Source organism: Paroedura picta, chromosome 10 (assembly GCF_049243985.1).
Source record: "Paroedura picta isolate Pp20150507F chromosome 10, Ppicta_v3.0, whole genome shotgun sequence".
NCBI classification, from domain to species: domain Eukaryota; kingdom Metazoa; phylum Chordata; class Lepidosauria; order Squamata; family Gekkonidae; genus Paroedura; species Paroedura picta.
Window position 1 is genome coordinate 69,017,381 of NC_135378.1, and position 22,566 is coordinate 69,039,946.

The 22,566-nt window shown below is 44.2% G+C and overlaps 1 protein-coding gene across 14 annotated transcripts in view; it reads right to left on the reverse strand.

Annotated features, from left to right (window-relative positions):
- NPNT (nephronectin) overlaps window positions 1–22,566 on the reverse strand; it is a 71,324-nt gene that overhangs the window by 41,648 nt on the left and 7,110 nt on the right. For 9 of the 14 annotated variants that reach the window (XM_077300695.1, XM_077300689.1, XM_077300692.1 and 6 more), the window contains exon 3: window positions 1,353–1,403. The exons of the other annotated variants lie outside the window; for them this stretch is intronic. In XM_077300695.1, the coding sequence (XP_077156810.1) occupies window positions 1,353–1,403 (51 nt within the window). The remainder of the gene's footprint in view (window positions 1–1,352; window positions 1,404–22,566) is intronic. 14 annotated transcript variants of the gene reach the window in all.

The window sequence follows — 22,566 nt, forward strand, 5'->3', positions numbered from 1 at the left end:
CATCTTCACTGCCCAAAAATCTCAACTGCATGCCTGATTCCTGACTGCGCAAAGAGACCATCAGGGGCTGCAGAGTGTGGCCTTGATAGAAGCAGTAGTTTGTAAACACATTATAAAAATTACTGACATTCTAACTGGATAAAGCCATTTACGTGGGGTTTAAAAACTAATCCAAAATTATTAAATGCAAAGCCTGCGTGAATACTTACAAGTGGAAATGTGGAAATAAGACCTACATTTGTTATTAAATCTCTGGCTAGAAAGGAACCCTCTGCTACAAACAACTTCCTCATGGGTTTATTTTTATTTATTTATATTGCAATGTCTATACCGCCACTCCCAAATGGCTCGTGGCAGTTTACAAAAAATCTCCCTGGCATAAAACCCCATGAAACAGTCATTAAAACCCCACTTAAACCACACCATGACGGCGATAACTCTCCCCATTCCCAGGCTCAACAGACTACTGATAGCAATACCAATGCCGTAGAGCAGGGGTAGTCCACCTGTGGTCCTCCAGATGCCCATGGACTACAATTCCCATGAGCCCCTGCCAGCATTTGCTGGCAGGGGCTCATGGGAATTGTAGTCCATGAACTACAATTTGCCGGCAGGGGCTCATGGGAATTGTAGTCCATGAACATCTGGAGGGCCACAGGTGGACTACCCCTGCCTTAGGGGGACCATCTGAGGAGGAGCCTGATCTTCTGAGAGGAGCCTGATCTTCCATGCCCTGGCCTCAACCAGGTTTCTGTCATCTGGCAGTTATCCTGTCTTCCAAAGCAGCCGTTTTATTTGGGGGAACTGATCTTGGCCATCTGGAGATCAACTGTAATAGTAAGATATCTTCAGGTGCCTCTTGGAGTTGGCAATTCCTCTGTGTGTGTGTGTGTGTGTGAGAGAGAGAGAGAGAGAGAGAGAGAGAGAAGACAGAGAGAGGAAAACACCGTTGCAATGCTGTAACCTTTCTTTCACACACACAGCTATAATCTGTCTTTTACTCTGATGTGGGATAGTAGATATGCTGCCATACAGGAGAGTCACTTTGCTTCCATTTGTAGAATATTAGTAATTGCATAATTGTAAATAAAGGAAACATTGATGACCACAGGAATACTGTTTCTCTTTTTCCAAAGACAACCAGGCCAGATAAAGTCCTACCCCTGGAACGTCTCACCACTCCAGGAAATGAGGCATGTGCAACACTGTTCACTTTCCCCAAACTAATAAATAATCAAATATTTCCCCTTGAGTTTATATATCGTTCTTATCCCCCAAATATGCTTGGAGAGGTCATGAGTTCACAAACACAAGTTGTGGCAAAATTATTGCAAGAAAGAGGTTCAGCTAACCTTTGGGTTGGCACCTTATCCTGGCTATTCTGTGCCTTAAGACGTAGAAAGCTGCAAAACAAATGTCCATAAAAAGCAACTCCAGCTTTTTGTTTTGTTTTTCCTGCAAGGAGGTTGGACTTGGGTTGGGATTTTATCAACTTGCTACATTCCTGACGACTTACACACATTAAGGGCTCAGAGCTTTTTTTTTTTTTTTCTGGAATAAAAAAAAATAAACTACGACACATTTAAAAATATATATTATGTCACTATCTTATTACAAGACATTTGCAAATAGATGCTGCGATAGGACGTCTATAAAAGTGACTAGCTTGAATGATGTTATGCTATTCTTGTCAAGACAGTTCAAGAATTCCAGGGAACGAGTGAATAGAACAGATTTTATTTTGTTTTGTTTTTTCCCCCTCGGAGCCAAGGTTCATGCAATACTTTCACCAGAACAGTAAAAAAAAATTTAGCCTTTAAAGAGACAGCATCCTTTCATATCTATAAAAGCATATGTTTTCCCAGTGATACAAGAAGAACTCACTCTGGGATCTAATTTAGGTATCAGCCACAGCAACATTTGCAACTATTTTGAACCGCGAGCACCAATAAACATACTTGTCATCTTTTAATTTGGGGGTTTACTAAACCTAAGGGATAAATAGGGATAAATTACATTGTGTGGGAGATCCATGCTTCTCCCTCCCAGTTTTATAAATATTCTGCAAAAGGGGCCAGACAGATGCTGGAGAGGGTGCACCCAGAAAGGTGCATTTTATTTATAGTGGAACTGATTTTTTTTTGTGGGGGGGGGAGAACTGAATTGTACATTATGGTATCCAAGTGCTACGTCTGTAGAAGAATCCGGAACAGGTTCATTTGCCTGTCGGTATAAAAGAGCTTGCTGCTTGTTGCTTAACTAAGGCTAAGGCCAGCAAGGGATGCACTAATCATGCCCCTGATGAGTCCCACAAAGTTTGGGATACATTTTCCTGGAAAACTGGCCCACCAGAGATAAGCACATTTAGAGAAGAGTGAGCCAGAAGCATTTCTGAGTCGGGTTCTGGTTTGTCATTCAACCAGAATGTCATCGCACAATGGCCAGCCAAATATTATTTGGTTATGTTAGTTCTTGTGGTATGGTGTACTATTGAGAAAGAGAGAGTCAGGATGGGCTAGAGAGGCTGGGGTGGAGCGTGCCTGCTCTGGATCCTGCTCCCTGTCCTGGCAGGGAGGAGGGGGTCGAGAGCAGTGGGGCTGGCATGGAGCACACCTGCTCCACAATTCCTGGACCCTGCAGCCAGCTAGAAGGCCAGTGAGAGCAGTGAGGCATGCCTGCTTTATCAACCACCCCCTGCCCCAATGTGTGTGTGTGTGGGGGGGGGGGGACCAAAAATAGTGGCAGGGCCAGGGCAGAGTGTGGCCGCTCAATCTTTCATGCCATTTCCTGGTGGCCAGGAGGCCAGGAAGAGTGGGGTGGAGTACAGCAGGAGGGCCTTTTTTTAATGTGATATGATTATGAAAGATCTCTTGTGTGTACTACTTCCTAATAAAGGATTTGCAACAACCAGTTCTGGGTCTGTAGACATTTTATGGATTTTTGATCAATATCATTTATCAGTAACGCTAACGTACATTTTCAGTGATATAAACAGGATCTCAAATGCTGGCTCTGAATTTTAATGTAGACTGTAAGAGGTTGCTGACCCAGGCATTAAAATATACTTTTACTACAAATTCTGAGACTGTTTGTTATCTTCTGCAGGTGGCAAATGAGTTCCAACATACATAGAAAGGATACTATTTCATTAAAGTACAACATAGCCTCTTGGATTATTTTGCTAAAATACATGATAGTTTTAGAACAAGACCCAGGATGAATCAAGAATAGCAGAACTCTTATCTTTCCTGTTTGAAAACCATAGCAATGCAGTTCTGTATTATAACGTATCTGAAATAGTCACAAGTTTAAATATAAGAACTCCAGACATTAATGCCAAATTGCATAGGTCCCACGTTCTATGAGACAGTGTCTTCTTTTGGAACTAAAACTTAGGTTTTAGTTGGAGTTCAGATTAGGACGCCTTAAGTTATTATACAGACTGGCATTTATATTTTAAAAAACCCTCTTGAACCTTAGATGACTATAGGTGTACGATTTCATGAAACCTGGGCCCATTCCGCACACATAGGATAATGCTCTTTCAATGTGCTTTGGCAGCTGGATTTTCCTGTGCAGAACAGGAAAATCTACTTCTAAAGTGCATTGAAAGTGCATTCTCTATTATGTGTAGACTAGACCCAGGTATGAAAGGATTTCTATGGGTAACATCCCCTCCCCTCAAAAAATGATCCCCACAATTAAGCGTAAACATGCATCCAAAGGAACATAAATCACTGGAAATAGCAGAATTCAGCACATGTATTATTCCCCAAAGCATAGAGGAAGAAGAGCAGCTTCTACAGCATTTTTGCACAGCTATAGCAAGACGGCAGACACATGCAAAGCACTTAGTGATAGCAACCTCTCCAGCACATAGCGGCCTATGCAAGGAAGGCTCTATACATTCAATGAAGCAAAGCAGTCAGTTCTTAGCTAGACTTAATGATGGAAGATATTTCACCCATGTTGGCGTAACCCAGAACTTTCCCCCCTCCTGTTATTATTCCTCAGCTTCTGGGGCAGCAGTTTTCGGACAATGCTCCAGTGAACTCTAGGATTCCTCGGAAGTGTATTGTGGGGTCCCAAATGGTCAGCAACAGGGTTACTAGGTTAGGAAGTACCTGGAGAATTTGGGGGTGGAACCTAGGAAAGGTGGGGTTTGGAAAGGAAGGAACCTCAGCAGGTAGAATGTCACAGAGTCAACCCTCCAAAACAGCCATTTTCTCCAGGGGACCTGATCTTTATTGACACCTGGAGGATGGCAACTTCAGTCAGCAATGAAAGAACAAGCATGCCAAGGGGGAGATGTCTCTTGTTCCTCACCACTAATCATTCTCTGTCAACAGCCCCAGAGTAGTTTAAGGAGTACTCTAGTTGGGTATACCTTTTTTGTAAATCCCATCTTTTAATTTTATGCTCACAACCCTGACTATAAAGTAGGCCAAGAACATGACTGGCCCAAGGTCACCCATCAGCCCTTGATCTTCCCTTCCTAGCTGTCCTCTCCTTACATGTTTCCCGGTAACATTATTAGTCATTTCAAAGCACTGGACGATACTTTGGTTGCTGCTGTGCATTAGTCATTGTCTCAACAGCCAACTAGCCATTAAAAAGTATCTTCACACATTACTTAAATCTTCTGCCTACTCCCCTGATTGCTTAGTATGGCCATTCCTTATGAAAAGGGGTTTGTGAGCTGACTCAGAATTGGGCAGAAATACAACCTGTGGACAAACCTGGCCAGAACAGCATTATTTCCAAGGCATGGAGTTTTCTGTGGCTATAATATGCCAGATTGTTATGCCATTCCCAAATTGGCGCAGTGGTTAGGAGCACAGACTTCTAATCTGGAGAGCCAGGTTGGATTCCCCACTCCCTCACATGCAGCCAGCTGGATGGCCTTGGGCTCGCCACAGCACTGATAGAACTGTTCTGACTGAATAGTAATATCAGGTCTCTCTCAGATTCACTGACCTCACAGGGTGTCTGTTGTGGGGAGAGGAAAAGGAAGGTGATTGTAAGCTGCCCTGAGACTCCTTCTGGTAGAGAAAAGCAACATATAAGAACTAACTCTTCTTCTTCTTTAAAAAATTACCTACAGAGTGCTCTGCCTTTCTTTTAAGAAGAACGTCCCCCCTCGCATTGTTGCATTCCAAAAATGAAATGGGACATTGCAGTTGCATGTACAGCATAGCTTGACTTAGTGAAAACCAGTGTACAAACGAGCGGCAATCAGACATGCAGACAAGTCCAAAGCATTTTCAGCTTAGCACAACAAAAAGAAAAATCCAGTGACCTCGGCTTGTTCCAGTGCTTTCCAAACCACATTCCAGGAGACCTGGGTCCCCCTCGAAGCTATCAGGGGCTGCCAAGTGAGGATACTAGTAAAGGCAGGCAAAGTGTCTGAATTGCCTCCACCAACTATGCTTCCCAGCAATGACCAAATGCAGAAGAGAGTTGTTGTGTTCTAAGGCACACTTCTAAGGTAGGTTTTCAAAAGTTATGCTGTTGTGGCAAAAGATGTCAGGGGTGAAATAGGACATCCAGTGCCCTATTTAAACTGGGTTATTACTTGTGCAAATCAGCTAACTTGTGCTAATCAGCTAACTTTCAGATAGGAAATTCCTGCGGATCTGGGGGTACAGCAGCCTGGGAAGGACAGAATTTCAGGAGGAGAGGAAGCCAAGTAGGTCTGTTATGCTATAGAGCAGGGGTAGTCAACCTGTGGTCCTCCAGATGTTCATGGACTACAATTCCCATGAGCCCCTGCCAGCAAATGCTGGCAGGGGCTCATGGGAATTGTAGTCCATGAACATCTGGAGGACCACAGGTTGACTACCCCTGCTATAGAGTCCATCTTCCAAAACTCTTATCTCCTCCAGGGGGATTTTAATAGTCTGTAATTCTGGAAGAACTCCAGACTGCACCTGAAAATTGGCGACTCTTTGTATACCAGCCCAACAGCAATGAAGTATAAACGTCTCTGACACATGAACTGAGGCGCTGTAGCCTCTCTTTCCAGATCACAGCAGTTTACACGAGACACTGAGCTGCTTAAAGACTGCCAGTGAGAGGGAGCTCAGCATTTTCCATAGAGCAATGGTGAAACCCAATGGGCACATCAGACCCACAAACAAAACATGCAATCTCTCCAGCACAGTAGAATCTCAGGCGAAAGAGAGGTTGGAAATCATTCGCTTATACAGCTATTGAACAAATCACCAATCTGTGCCATACCAGGAGGGTGGCAACCTTATGTTATTTTGTATATGGAAAAATGGCATAGTTAGAGAGGATGAAGCCTCTCTCCCACACAGTGGTCATGACCGACCCAGGGCCTGGAGGAGGAGGAGGAGGAGGAGGAGGAGGAGGAGGAGGAGGAGGAGGAGGAGGAGGAGGAGAAGGAGAAGGAGAAGGAGAAGGAGAAGGAGAAGGAGAAGGAGAAGGAGAAGAAGAAGAAGAAGAAGAAGAAGAAGAAGAAGAAGAAGAAGAAGAAGAAGAAGAAGAAGAAGGCTCAAAGCGGCTTACAGTCGCCTTCCCTTTCCTCTCCCCACAACAGACACCCTGTGAGGTGGGTGAGGCTGAGAGAGCCCTGATATCACTGCCCGGTCAGAACAGTTTTATCAGCGACGTGGCGAGCCCAAGGTCACCCAGCTGGCTGCCTGTGGGGGAGTGCAGAATCGAACCCGGCTCACCACATTAGAAGTCCACACTCTAACCACTACAGCAAACTGGCAGTTAGGAAACAAATTCTCCCACCCTTGACATCTGAATGTTAAGGGAGGGGAACCCAGATCCTACATATTACCAATTGTAACATGTAGTTTGGGCCCACAGGGCAGTAGCTTCAGGGAGAGGGCATTCCTAAGGCAACACATCACCGCTGAAAAAACACAACTATCACGTTCCTCTCCTTCAACCTATTAAAAATGATGCCTGCCTAATAAACAGCGATGCCTGAATGCAGCCTGTTCATTCACCCTGCTCCTCAATTGTCCAGCATGGCAGAATCCTAATTAAATTATATTCAGCTGCAGCAGCATCCCATAAATATATGTGTCTATGATAGCTAGCCACTTAACATATATTCCAAACATTGCTGACTTCTAAAAGGGGGCAATTTTTCAACTGGTGCAAAGCAGCTGTCAGCACATGGCCAAAGAGGTGGCAGACCCTGTCCTCAAGTCTTCCTCCTAGCTGATGGAATAAAGAGCAGTTGCTGCTAATACGAATGATCCAGGCAGACACTTGTGGGGAGAATCACAGCTTATTTCTGCTGCTACATCCCTCTCCCTTCTTCACAACAAACAGAATCAGAAACAAACAGGCTTGTGTTCATGTGTTCACAACGTCTGAATGCAGCCCCTGGTTTGTTTCTGAGTTTGAATGCTCCCTCTTTCCCCTACATTTCCCCAGAGACTTCCTAGTTTCAGAAGACTTCCATTCAACTCCAACATCTAAATGAGGCCACGTCAACAAACTGGAATTTGTTTCAGCCTTGGTTTAGAATCCCAGTTGGAGGGCAGTAAATCTCAGCTTCTTAAAGCCTTTGCCTAAACTGGAATTAGATAAAAGGGATTAGATAAAAGGTTTCCTGATCCAGGAAGCTGCCAGTCATGTCTAGGGAGAGGAGGGAAAGGGTACACAGATGCAGCAACAGACCAGGTTCATGAATCACATTCATCACAAATTTCAGTTTGTTTGTGACTTCTGAAAAGGGTCAACTCTTCTGCTGTATAGCTCATATTGGGTACCCAGTCCCATGTAGTTGGAACCGGCATCCTCCATGCTCAGGAATCCTCCATGCTCAGGAAAACCTTCCAAATGGAAAGAAACTGTCCTATTATAATAAGTGCCATAAAAGAGGATATCAGTCTATCACGAAAATCTCAGATTCCCTGCTCAAAGGACAGAAAACCTTACAATTGTGAAGAGCATGTTCTGTAATGGCCCCCATTCTTCTTATACATGAAATGTTTGAAATGAAAATATTGACACATGTAGTTTATATCAAAATGGAGGGTGTATTATTCACCCTGCAAAGCTCTAAGTTGGTTTGTGGGTTTTTGAATCTAAAGCCCTATTGTATACTCCAGCAACACTATCAATAATTTCTGGCCCTCTGATGTTTTCCACATTTTTGTTTCTTGTTCCTGCCAAGCGTATATCGCACCCCTTCAACATGTCTTCTCTCTTATTCTTTTATAATACATCTGATTCCTTTTAAAATGCTTCCCTTATTTTCCACTGTATTTTAATTTACATCTTTGATGTTTTCTCTCTTTCAATTTCTCCACGTTTTAAAAAGTTCTCCTTTTGGGTATCGGCAATCCTAACTCACCGAGTTACCCCCAGTCAATTTCAAAATATTAATATATATCTTTACTAATGGTCAAGGCACTTCCAGTTTTTTTTTTCGTGAGTCTATTGGTAAGAGTAATCTCCTTCTTGCGACTATGAATGGCTGCGTGTCTGAGGGAGGAGGACAAAAGCGGAAATTCCAGTGGCAGAGGAAAAAGAGAGAAAGAGAGAGATAGAATGTATGGAGTCTAGGATAGTCATACTGCGGCTTCCCAGACATCCATGGACTACAAGTCCCATGAGCCCCTGCCAGCAAACGCTGGCAGGGGCTCATGGGAATTGTAGTCCATGGACATCTGGAGGGCCGCAGTTTGACTACCCCTGATCAAGGATAAGAATAAATGGGTGTGACCGGAGCAGGAAAGCCTTTGTCTCTTCCAGATCTGGCATACTGCACTGATTATGGGCATGCCATGGAGTGGGTTATATAGGCAGGAAGAAACATGAGCAGGATAAGCATCTATGGTAGTAATTAAATGATTCTGGAACCTCATAATTATAATGCAAAATTCACATTACCACTTGTACCAACTCTAACACTAGCAAGATTCAGCAATAAGGGACAGCTCCCAGTTTTAAAAGATAGCTCTGGAACTTCCCACCAGAGTTCCTTACCCTGCTTCTAGGACACACACAATGCCACATGTCCATCTCCAGTAGTGCACACTTTGTTTCAGATTCTGCCCAGCAGTGGGACATTTTAGCCACTGGCTTTCAGGTGTCCTCATGAGCTCAGAAGCTCCACAACCTAATATTTCTGAGCAAATCTCACACAAAATACCATGACATTGCATTACTAATAACGGGGCTAGCAGGGCTGAATTTTGTGAGCACAAGAAGAATTAATGCACTTAAATCTTCAGGAATTTCCCAACCCAGAGTTGACAACTCTAAACAAGTATCTGTGAAGTATAAGCACTTAAGAAGAGCCTTGCTGGATCAAACCAGTGGTCCATCGAGTCCAGCCTCCTGTCTCACACAGAGGCCAACCTGTTCCTCTGAAAGGCATAAGACCATATAACTAACTAACTAAATAAAACACGGCAAGTCTTATCTTTGAAAAGAGGACAGATAAAAGTAAAAGTGAATGGCGGCAGGCATTTGACAGCTTTCTTACCTACCAACTCCTTCTGGTCTTTGATGATATATTACAGCTTAATGATTAGGAACCGTCCCTAATCAGCGCTGTTGATAAAAGATCTATATTATCATAAAGCAGACAGACTTATCAGTTCCTCTGGAAAGTCAACAACAAGTTGGAGGGGCTGAAGCTTTCCCCTGATAAGAACGTAAGAGCTCTGCTGGATCAGACCAGTGGTCCCTCTAGTCCAGCATCCTGTCTCACACAGTAGCCAACCAGTTCTTCTGGATGGCCAACAAACATCCCCTGATGTGGCTGCCTGGCTCTCAGTCACCATGGCTAGTAGCCACTGACAGACCTATCCCCCATGAGTCTAATTACCCTTTTAAACTGTTAGTTCCTCTGGGTCACTAATTACCTTTTAAAGCTGTTTGTTCCTTTGTGTCATACTAATTTGCTACCATTACGTCCTCTGGTAGCAAATTAGTATGACAGAAAGTCAGCAAGGATCCGTGCATGGTTCGATCACTTTGCAGGTGGTTGGAGCAGGGATTATCCCAGCTGTACTGGAAGAAAGAGGACAAGGACTTGTCATGCTGAGGCATGTCTGTATAGATGCTGGTGGTGAGAGTGGTGGAATCTGCTTAATTTATAGATTGGTGGTAGAATTGGGGGGTTAAGTCCGGGGACAGCAGGCTTCAGGGAGACAAAGCCACTCAGTACAGTATAACTCCACAGAGTCCAATCCTCAAAGTAGCCATTTTCTCAAGGGAAACTGTAGCCCAGAGATCAGTTGTGATCCTGGGAGCTCTCCAGGTTCCATTATGACCTAGCCAACCACATATTAGGGTTGCTACCAAGATTATTGAGAATTTGTGGAACCCCATGTGTTCAGCCTATTTCATAATGAAGAGCAGGTAGCTATGAAGGGCAATTCAAACACTTAGAAATCTTATTGTTCCATAGGAAGTACAAACCAAGTTGGGTTGCAAGCGACGTCAGCCAGTCAAGCAAAAGGCACTTCAGGAGAGAGGAAAAAGCAACCTTTGAGCACTAGAAACTGCCTTATACTAAGTCAGAGCATTGCTCTATCAGGGTCAGTACTATCTACTCCAACTGGCTGCAAGTCACCAGTAGCATTCTTCCACGCTACCTGATCTTTTAAACTGGAGATATGGGGGAGTGAACCTGGGACCTTCTGCATGCAAAGCAGATGCTCCACCACTGAGCCACAGCCCCTGGTTCTCCACATCCATGGCTATAGCAGAGTGATTACCTCCCATGATGCCATTTATGGACATTTCTTAAAATCCTAAATTAACAACGCTACAGATATTCCTCCTGAATTTTGGAAATTTATTTTGCTTGCTTGGTCTTACTTATTTTGTGTGTTTGTGTGTGTGAGGGAGAGGGCCTGTTTTCCTTGAATGGTGAAAACCTCAAGTGAAACGAAGTTATATGGAACACCAAAAGAGCCGATGAGATGAACAGGAGAATGAATCAGACCAAGCCGGGATTCACTTCTATCAAAATATGAGTGGGAGTTTTGCTTTTAATTGGAGCGGAAGACGACTAACATACGTATGCCTCAATTTTGGAGACTTCTCCAAGTCTTTTTCAAGGAATGGTAAGCACCCTGAAAAATCATACTGAAGTCAACCATGCCGTTTGTGTGGCAGCTTAGTTTCTTACCGCAGAATCCGCCCAAATGCTGCCTGTTTTGCTCCATCCATTTCAATCAGGTATGTATGATAATGTTAGTCTATTAATTAAAGTGCTTTCCATTAGTCTAACTTCCTCTCATGAGATACCGACAGGGAGGATTTTCAAAGGAGTCATGACCCCTAATCAACACCAATTTTCCCCTGAAGTATGAAGCCCTTAGCCTTCCATATTCTGAAATCGCATTAAAATTTGGCACTGCTTTAAGTTTCATTAATAAAAAGAGGCATCATATGATTTTGAAAATCTAAACATTTGTTTGAATGGGGATGTAGATCAGTTGTTCAAAACAATGGCATATTGTGTCAGGAACTACCCTTATTTGGTAAAGGTATGTGGGGAAGTAAAGCTAGGCATGCCTCCAGGTGAGGAGGCTCCTCTTAGACCAGGGGTAGTCAACCTGTGGTCCTCCAGATGTTCATGGACTACCATTCTCATGAGCCCCTGCCAGCATTTTGTGGCAGGGGCTTATGGAAATTGTAGTTCATGAACATCTGGAGGACCACAGGTTGACTACCCCACAGATAATCCCTGCAGGCAACCAGGTATTCCTCTGCTGTACCTGGATCCAAATCCACCTGACAGCTCCACTTTCCCTGGCTTTCAGCTTCCATTAATGAAACTATCAGAAGGAGGACAGGAAGTAGCCAGTCACCCCTCAACTGTGTCTCCCTCCCAGTTCAAAATACTCTCCAATTTTGTACTGAGCTTTAGAATTTTCTTCCCTATTGTTTTCGTGTTATAACTCTAAACACATTGGGAAGCTAATTTTGACTGAAAAGCAGGACAGAAGTATAACATAATGTAAGAACTGCTCCTGAGAGGTATATATATTATGGCAGTCTACTAAGCCCTCAGCAATTGTTATTCAATGGGGGCGGAATTAATGAGCTACATAAAGGCAGCAATGGCAAATTAGGCCCTCTGATAGACCCTGATTTCTAGTCTTGATGATTCATTATCGCTCGAATGCTGTTATTTCTTAGTAACCTTGCATTATGAAACATGAAGAGTGACCCATTAAAAAGTAGTGTAAGATTTAACAAAACTTTAAAAAGCATTGGACTGCACTCACAGCTAAATTTGATAAAGAAGGAAAGAACACTAGGTATCAGTGTGCCTGCTTGCAAAACAAGAAGGAAAGGAAAGGAAAGGAAAGGAAAGGAAAGGAGGATACTGAACTAGGTAATCCAGATTTACAAAGGCTGGCTAAATGCATGTATGCAAAACCAAAAAGAGAAACCAAAACCCAACCTAACCAGAAAAGGTATGAACCCAAAGGTTGAGCTGCAAAAATATTTTCAAATATTTATTACATAAAATGCACTAGTTCAGCATATTAAAAACATAGTCGTCATCATTTAAAAACATCACATTTCTAACTGCACATGGAATAGACCTACATAGAATGGACCAAATGCATTTCGACCCTGAAGGGTCTTCCTCAGTGGTCAAATTATTGTGAGGAATGCACTTGTGGATAAAATCAAAAGGCTTGCTGGGTGGCAAAGGAAAATGCTGCTCCAACTAGTCTTTCTAATGTAAAGGTATATAATTGGGAGCCCACCCTCTAAAATATGTACTTCTAGAGGCCACCACTATCTGCTTTTACCCAGCTCTAAATCATCAGTGCATTCCCACATGTGTCAGAAAAAGCTTTGTCTAAACAAACACTGGACTGGATTAATTGAAACTGCATTCCAAAATCAAATTGGTCACCTTCACAGACACTTGTTCTGGGGGCAGGGAGGGTGTACACAATCAGATAATGGGTAAAACAGACCACAGATATAGGATTGTAAATGGTGATTTGGCAAATCTGGAACCTAGCAGGGTTTACCTATTTCCCTCTGATCAGCAGAATGAACACGTCCACAACCTCGCAGCTTCAAGTTAAGACAGCACCTGTCTTGCTAATATACCTTTTAGACTGGAGCTCTCCTCCAACAAATAGCTAGCATTGCTTAATTGGTTCAGTTGAGCCAGGTGGGCTGATAAGACAGGGAGCTGCAGCTGGAGATTGGGCAGAGGAATGAGGAGCTCCTGCAACAACTTTGGAATCTAAGCTCTGGTTTGTCAGCAACTCCATTCCCTCCTGCTGGTCAGAGCTCTCTGCCTGTTGAACACCTGGCTGAACTAACCTCTCATCCAGCTGAGGCTCGAGTGAAGCTGGGAGATCTTGGCAAGGCTTTTCCTCCAAGAAGTACTCCATAACGGGTCCTCGGTTCACAATACCTCCCTATGGCCCTGCAGCTGGCCATCAGTGTGTTCTTTGCATTCCCTTACCCTCTCTTTACTGAAAGGGGTTAGGGGGATCCAGCAGCCCTCCCCATCCAGCCTGTCACTTAGGAGATGTGGGGAGATGAGAAGGAAGCAACCCTCCCCCCATAGCCTTACCTATCCACCTTGTTCTTTGGGAGATGTAAGGGTTGGGAATGAGGAGTCTTCCCTGCCTGGCTTGGCCTTTAGGAGATGTAGGGTGTGATGGGAAGGAGGCAGCCCCCCTCCCCCGTGCCTTCTGTACCCAGCCTTTAGGAGATGTGGGGGGGGTGGGAAGGAGGCAGCGCACCCCCAAACACCTACACAGCTTTTCCTGCCCAGTGTGCCCTTTGGAGATGTGGGAGAGTGGGAAAGAGGCAGCCCTCCCCCCAGCCTTCGCAGGCTGGCTTGCTGTTTGGGAAGGGGGCAGCCCATACCCTGTGTTCTTCCCTGATCAGCCTGGCCTTTAGGAGCTTTGGGGATGGGTGCCAAGGTCCCCCATTGCCTTCCCTGCCATTGAGAAATGGGGGAGGGGATAGCAAGGTGGCAACCTGCTTCCCCTGCAGCCTTTCCAGCCTGGCCTTTGGAAGCTGAGGTGCTTGATGGGAAGGTGGAGACAGTGAGGACCTGTGTAGACACTGTTGTATGGGGGTGGAGAGCCAGTGACCTTCCAACGCAGCTGTTTTCTCCAGGAGAGCTGACACCTTCCTTCCCTTCTCCTTTCCCTCCCCCCTCTTACTCTCTCTCTCTCTCTTTCTGTCTCTGTTCTCTCTTTCATCCCATCTTTCTCTCTTTCATCTTCCTGAAGGTTTTCAAGCCGCCACCTGGAAGTTGGCAACCCAGTTGGCTGCATATGGAGGAGGAGTCAGGAATCAAACCCAGCTCTTGAGATTAGAGTCTGCTATTCTTTAACCACTTCACCACACTGGATCTCAAGACTGAGTGAGGATTGGGGGGGGGGGGGGGGAGAGACAGAATCTAGGAAGGTCCCAGTGCAGGTGTATGTGCTAGCACCCGTTGTATTCCTGGGTACAATGGGCTTTACCCCTAGTGACTATATATGGTCATATTGACCTGCCCCCCTTCCAAAAATGGCCAATGATGGGCCTGGAGGGAGTGGGAAGGAAAAAGGGCCCAGGTGGGTGTGTTTCTGGGGTTTCAAAACAGTGAAAAAGTTGAGAAAGGCTGTAATAGAGGAAGATCTCCAGGTGCCACCTGGAGTCTGGCAACCATATTAGAGACACATGGACAGCTGCTGATGTCTATCTTATTTCAACCAGCTGTGGATGACAATCTTTAGAGGCAACATGTGACAAGTTTGGAATTTACACATATTTTGTTCTTCAGCCAAGCATTCGCTTTACTGCAAGTAGCACAAGCAAGAACAAATCCCAGGATATTCCACAGAGGCAGCCAAAACCGAATTAGAACACAAGGGAGATGCACAAAGCTGAATCCATGTGCGTGGGTAAGTAAAAGCAGGGCAATCCATTATTAATTATTATTATTATTAATAATAATTAGGACTCCTTTTATAAGGAGACTTGGAAATGATGATTGCTCCCCCCTTTCAGTTATGTGCAGGAATTAAATTCAAGTATAAACTGTGCTATATATTCTCATAATGGAGCTGGCATTTCATCCCGACATAACAGATTTAGTGCTGCGGCATGTTAATTGACTCTTGTGATATTCTGTTCTCTGGTATGGAAAACTGATAGTTCGTCTTTAAGCATCTGCCACACCCAAGAACTTATTTCCAAAGAGAGACATTTTCCCAGCTGAGGAAAACACACTTTTGTGTGTACAGAAAGCCAGATACCTATGAGGTACAAATGTCACAGAAAACCCACTGCTTCAATGAAACCCACTGTTGTTCATTTGGGTAGGGCAGTTATAAAACTATGTATCTTATGGGTTTATTAAACACAGTCTTTAAAATGGCCTCACGCGGGGTATGAATGTGGAGATCTTCCCTGGTTCTATCTCCCACACAGAGGAGACTTGGATACTGATTGGGTCTCTGCATTGGACATGGGTGAAAAAGCAAAGGCAATGGAGCAAAAACCTATCAAGGCAAACTAGGGGCCATTTCGCACGGCTTCAAAATAGCACAATGGTTGCTAATTGAAAACGCTACTAATTTGGAATAACCCACGACGTCGTAGACAATCTGAAACACTCCTGAAACCGACCCGCAAAAAGCGCTTCGTTGTAGCGCTTTCAGGGGAATCCCAAAAAGTGGATTCACCCTCCGGAAAGCGATACAATCCTGTAACCAATCTGCAACACTAGCGAAAAAGACCTGTGCGTTAACATTGTTGCGGTTTCTTCAAAGTCCCTCCTCCTGAGCCTGTCCTCCAAACTTCCGGCGAAGCGATCGCCATTTTTTTTTCCCGAGCGAGTGGAGATCAACGCACCGGCGAGCCTCCGTTTAGCCAGTGAGGCTTCCCAGGCTGCAGTCCCTCCTCAGAGCTGTTTACAGTCACTAAGCACAAGAAGCCCGCAGAAGCCCGTTTGCTGATGTATTTTCCCTTTATTTTTCACACTGTTTCGGCTGAAAATCGTGCCCGTGAGGGGGGGGGAGGGGGGATTTTTTTTTTCCACTCGGAGGCAGCGTGGCCACGATCAAATGACAGCTCAAACAGAGGCTTCCCCGGCTTCAGTCCCTCCCCTTCAGTCACTAAGCACACACATTTCACACAGTCATTCAGCTGAAAATCGGGCCCGTGAGAGGGGGGGAGGGGGGATTTTTTTTTTCCACTCGGAGGCAGCGTGGCCACGATCAAATGACAGCTCAAACAGAGGCTTCCCCGGCTTCAGTCCCTCCCCTTCAGTCACTAAGCACACACATTTCACACATTCCATTCAGCCGAAAATCGGGCCCGTGAGGGGGGGGGGATTTTTTTTTTTCACTCGGAGGCAGCGTGTTAACAATCAAACGATCAAACGACAGCTCAAACACCCCAGGCAGCTGGATGGGTCTCTCCGTAGCAACGAATCTACCCAGATTCGTTGCAATGGGTGTTTTTTTTTTAAAAAAAACCTTTCTTAAAGGGAAAGGGGCTGTTTGGGAGCATGCTAACGGCTGCCCATTGGCTGCTTGACGGCCAGGGGCGGGATGAGCTCGGCAATAGCGCTTCCTTTCTAGCGATTTCTGCCGAGACCGGAAGCCTGTGGGAAACGCTAAAAAACGCAACTGATTCCACTACAAAGGCAGGTATGCATAACGACGAATTCCACTATTTTAAATGGCGATTTTTCATTCAGTGACCTATTTGCAACAAAGATCCCAGTGCAAAAAGGCCCTAGGAGTTACTGGTAAACTGAATCCTGGTTTTATAAACTAGCGATGGTTGAAACGAACCATGGTTTTCCATTGTTAACTAAACCATGGCCAGAAATGTGCTAAAAACTGACAGCCTAAAATCCGAATGGACTAAAGTTGCCAACTCCAGGCTGTGACATTTCTGGAGATTGTAGGGGGTGAAGGCTGAGGAGAGTGGGGTTTGGGGAGGGAGCTCAGCAGGGTGGGATGGCATGGAGTCCACCCTCCAAAGCAGCCATTTTCTCCAGGATAACTGACCTGTGTCATCTGGAGAAGGCCTGTAATTCCAGGAGATCTCCAGGCCTCACTATGAGGTTGGCAACCTTAAACACTGCTAACTATAGTTCACCTTGAATTGTTTATTCAGAGATTCTTGGGCTCAGTAGTGTTGGGAATATTTACATTTTCCAAACAGTCTTGGTTTTCCTCAATCTATATTTCCCCCATATGTAGAACGCACCGGCGCACCTTGAAATCTGACCTCTTTGACCTCAAGAAGCTATCTAATGACTACACGGCCATTTCCTTTCTGGCTGCAGCAAAGCTACTAAGCATGAAGAATATCTGAATGGTACGGCTCCTATTACAACTGCCCTGTTTTCTTCTTCCCTGTTTCACTTGAATTCTGTGCAATGCATTTGAGCAAAAGACAGCAGTTTAGCTGCGATCCCGAAGACACATGTCATAGGAATACCGGAGATCGTCTGAAAACCATCATTCCTTAATTCTGCTCCAGACAAGAAGGGAGGAAGCTCAAGGGAGAAGCTATTTATAGCATAAACTGGATTCATACACATTAATTTTTTTGAAGCGTGGTTAAAAATGACATCTCAACACAGGCTTGGAGGCCAGTGTTTTCAATCAGCCCAGGCATCACATGGGATGCGGAGGAAAAATTAAGCCTGGAGCTTCCCCTAACACACCGGGAAGCAAAGCACTAATAATTAAGGATACCACTCAGGATGAGATGCAGACTGCACCAGCTGTTCACGGTATGTTTTGGGACACACTGCACAAAGAGCAGCAGGTGCAAATGTTCAGTTAAAGAAACAGAGTAGGCTATAAGCTATCAGAAAGCAGGGTCTCTCTAAGGAGCTCTCTAACCATCTTGCCTGCCTTCTCACAGAGGCATCTGGCTGAGGAAGACAGATTGTAAGACATGGACTATGCACACAGATAACAGACAGAATCTGCAAGGGACATTTATAAATGTCTGTGGGAGTGTTCAGTGCTCCCAATCCAGTGGATGAAGTTTTTCCATCCCACAGCACACTAGGTATTTGGTCAAAGGAGCAATGGTTGCACATTAACTTTGGCATGATGCATTGCATTTTGCTGTAGACAAATATGAAGCAATCAGGCATATCTTGAACATTCCCTATGAAAAGACAATTTTCACTTAATATCTCATCTGATATTAAGTTAAGTACAATGGTGATTCTCCATGCCCTCCTTCTTACAGATTTTGGCCCCCTATGCTGAGGTTAAATAGGTAGTACGTGGACAAAGAAACATAACACATAATTTGCAACGTAAAGCAAGGTTTTAAAATTCCATAGCAGGCTACATGAGAAATATATTTAAAATCCTGCCAGGATTCTGCTTCGGAAACTAGCTGGGGTGACATGTGGTAGCCGTGCCTTGGACTGACTAGATTTGGACATCAGGTCATAAAGAATCAGAGTGCTGCCCAATGAATAGCTGCTTTGATGGCCAGAAGTATGGAGAGGCCAACATTATGAGAATTTATTCAGAATTAAGCCCCAGGGAGTTCAGTTAGACTTACTCCAAAGTAAACATGCATGGAATCGTAACGAGACAATCTGAGCATAAACTTATCTCGTATTAAGGTTCTTATTAACAATACTGGGTTAGATCGTTATACATCGTTTTTGCCTGAGGTTACATCTCTTAATTGCCTTTTCATAGCTTCCTTACTGTTTGGTCTAACCTTTCTCTTGAATCCCAAGGCTTGCTTGGACAGAGAAGTTTGAAGGGAAGGGGTAAGTAAGGATTTAAGAGTGGTGGTCCAGACATGGAGACCTTCTCAAGGCCAAACAGTTTTCTGAGGCCGAAAGGTCTATGACTACACCTCTAGATGTACCACTTGCTCCTAAAAAGCAGACATGCCCCTCCAATACAGACTGGGGGTATATTACTTCACCCCAATGCCATCTCCCCAGTGAGACACATGTTCCCCTTCAGATTCCTTTAAGAATGGGTGTCTCCCCCCCCTTAAAGCAGTGGGCGGGGGAGGGGGATATCTGTCTGATAAAATGAAGCATGTGGGAAAGTATCAGTCCTGCCTTAGCACCATGGCTCCAATTTGGACCCCCCACCCACCCCACACACACATACTGGTTGCTTTTTAGGGGCCAAAAAGATTTATCTATATTTCCAGTTATGGAACATCAACTTTACATGAAATTTGGCCTAAATATTCTATAAGTCGTCCAGCTATGGTTGAGGCAACTCCAGTTCACGTTTCATGCTAGACTTGAACAGGCCTGGAGAAAAATGTCCTGCACCTTTAGAGGAAGCTTAGTTCTTGAAAATGGGTAGCTGACGTTTTTCACGGCATGGATGTAATTACCGTCACTTGGAAAATGACGTCTCTGCAAACCTCTGTTAAAGAAACAGAGCATGTTTTACCCCCTCCAGTCCTAGTTTAATACAGTCCTAGTTTAATACAGACTAGGCAGTCTGTATTAATACAAACTAGGCAGTCCTAGTTTAATACAGATTCTTGAACCTAGGATTGGGGAGTATGGCTTGTTTTTAATTAGGTTTTATTTTGTAAACCACTTCAAGTAGGTTCTCTGAAGAGGTAGCAAAGAAATGTTTTAAATAAATTACCAAAATATCTTGACAATTTGTCATGAAACTGGTTTCTGGGACCATGCTGGATCTGCTGTTGTCTTTCTTTGGTCTTGTTAAAACTTGAGAACAACAGGGTCACGAAATGTTGTTTCCTCCACGCAAACAGTGTTTCGGAGGCTCACAAAATATCCCTTTAAAAAGCCACTACCGTTCACCCTTTTAGCTCACATCTTCTTAGACCAGCTGCTCCAAGAGGAACTGCTATTTTGATTTGTGTGTGTGTGTGTGTGTGTTTGTGTGTGCATGCTCAGAATTCCTTGGGGGCAGTACAGGGTGCTACCACTGAGGATGAGCTTTTTCTCATCAAGGGCAATACTTGATTGCGTTTTCTTACTGTAGGTATACAAAACTTATGCATCCTTCCGAGTCCTACTATTTAAAAAAATTGCCAAAGGTGGGGTGTTTTTTGCACACAGGAAAACACACTGACAAAAAGTACCAACTGCAGGCACTGTGGTTCAGCCAAGATCATGACAATTTCACATAACATGTACCGGTGTTCAATGCCTTAGTGCTGATCGGCTGGCTTGCTTTGTGTGAGTTTCTGATTTCTGGTCCCCAAAGAAGATCTATTTCGATTTTTAAATAAACTTGCCAGCTCTTATACCAGCCTCTTTTCATTTGTCTTTAGCAGTAGCTCAGGATGTAGAGATGTGCATGTACTGCAAATTAAGCCCTTGAAGGCAAGCAAGGGGGGGGGGGGGCTGGGGAATCTTCTTCTGATTAGAGGGCAGCCTATTCAAACATGATCTCCCCCCTCAGTTTACAGGAAGGAAAACAGATTCACTTGTCTCTGCTTTCCAAGCGAAACCATAATAGCAAGCCCTTCTTCTCACAAAGACAGCTATGGTCAGCCTAGACCTGTTCCCAAAATTGTGGCAGTGGACAACCAGCCTCTTACAAATAAAGGCCATCAACCCAAGACCCCAGGATTAGAACTGAATTGTGTCCTGTCACATTGCCAGCGAGTCAGGAGACTCTATGACCACTGGGCATTCCAGGCAAAAGACAAGCCCAGGAAATTTGCCATCACCTCCTGCTGAAAATATAGTATCTCTTGGAGGTCTCCCACCTGTTATGTCTCTGGGCATTTGGCCATTGATGCAAATGAGGGCTTCTGCCAGCCAAGGAACTAACCAATCAAAAGAACCTGTTAAAGTCCAACCAGATTGCTCCGCTTAGAGCCAATCGGATTGCTCTGCTTAGGGCCAATCAGAGGCAGCAGCGGGCTGCCTGAAAGGTATAAAAGTGCATGGGTTTGCCTGTTTTTCTCTGATCAGTAGTTGTAGTTTGTTGCTGGAGTTGCTAAATAAAAAGAGCTGTTCTGAAAAATTGGAGTCTGTGTTCATGGTACCTACAGATTCAATACCACCCAAACACTGACTGTTGCTGATGCAGCTTAGCTTCCAAGCTCTGATGAGAATGGACTAGTCACAGCTATTTGCCACCTCAAAAGGCCCTCGAGCTCTGCTGATGGAGAATTGGACAAAATAATCTCATTTAATACCAAGTCGGAGGCCCTGAACGAGGAGTAATTTCTGCCGGATGCTCGCCCACAGGAGTAGCCCGGCTGCTAGAATACTCTCAAGAACACACCGAATAAAGGCCTCTTTTGCCTCAGCCTCCGGAAGCTCATTCACACCCAAGAGTAGGTGACTCAAGTTTGTTGAATGATAACCTGAGGCTATAGAATCCTTCTCACCATGTAGCCAACCCGGATCATTCAGTCCCCAGCTCAGGGAAGTGTCACAAAACTGCTGTGGGTCACAGAGGGATGCCTCCTAATTGGCTTTACGTAGAGGCAAGCCCCACTTTGTTGAGTGGGGCTTACTCCCTGGAAAATGTTCTTTCGATTGCAGCCAGAAGTAGTTAACTTTGACTGGATACTGCCTGTTTGTGTTCAGAGCACAAGAGTTAAATGCCAATTTTATTAAAAGTCAACTGCCAAACATCAATCATCAAAACGAGAAACGATGTTTATTTTGGGCACGAGAGAAGAAGATTTGTGCCAGTACATGAGTACTTATGTCACACAGGAACCAACTGCATTCCATCATGCTACCGATGAAAGATTGAGGTTTGAAGAAATATACTCTCTTCTGCTTGTACAGAAATCTGTGTGGCTGATCATCTATAATGTGGAAGATTTTTTTTAATTGCACCTGTTTCTTTCCCTTTTGGAATCTATAAACCATGAATCCAATCTCACACATTCACATAAATATGCGTGCAGACAAATGTAAACATGGGTAAGTCTTCATAGGATTCAAGCCTATAAAAGAGATCTCTGTAACCCTAATCTAAACTCTATTTTTAACCACACGAGGCCTTGGAAGAGCTGTGAATAAATTATTTTTAAATCACTAACTAACTGTTGTAGGGATTATTTAGATCACAACCCAGGGAAAGAGGGTGTTCCAGTTTCCCCTATGTCGTTTTCGATAAAATGAACCCCAATGTAGCACCTATAGGAGGGTCAGCTGAGGTTGGAGGGGGGATTGAAGGTGCCCTCCCCATTTTATAGCCAAAGCCCAAATTGGGGCCCACCAATGTTGTTACTTGAAACCTATTCATAAATCTTCCAGCTTCTTGGCTGGTTTGACCCTGAGAGCCAGTGTTTCTGAATTCCCAGCACTTCCTGGACTGCATTTAAGCGCAACTATTTTCAAGTGCTTGAAGAAGTTGATAAGATAATGAGAAAGGAAGAAATGTTATTTATATATAGATATACAAGACAAGACACTGTCAGGTTAAATACTGGAAGAGAGTTTGGGATTTAACAAAAAATTCCTTTCCCTTGATGTTGCTTGGAAAGCAATTGTTTTGCAAATTTAACACAAATTTAACAGAGAACGACAACAATGACGATTCCGCTACCTTGCTTCAGATGTTGAACTGTTTGATGCTTTTATTCTTTAAAGAATTTGAAAGC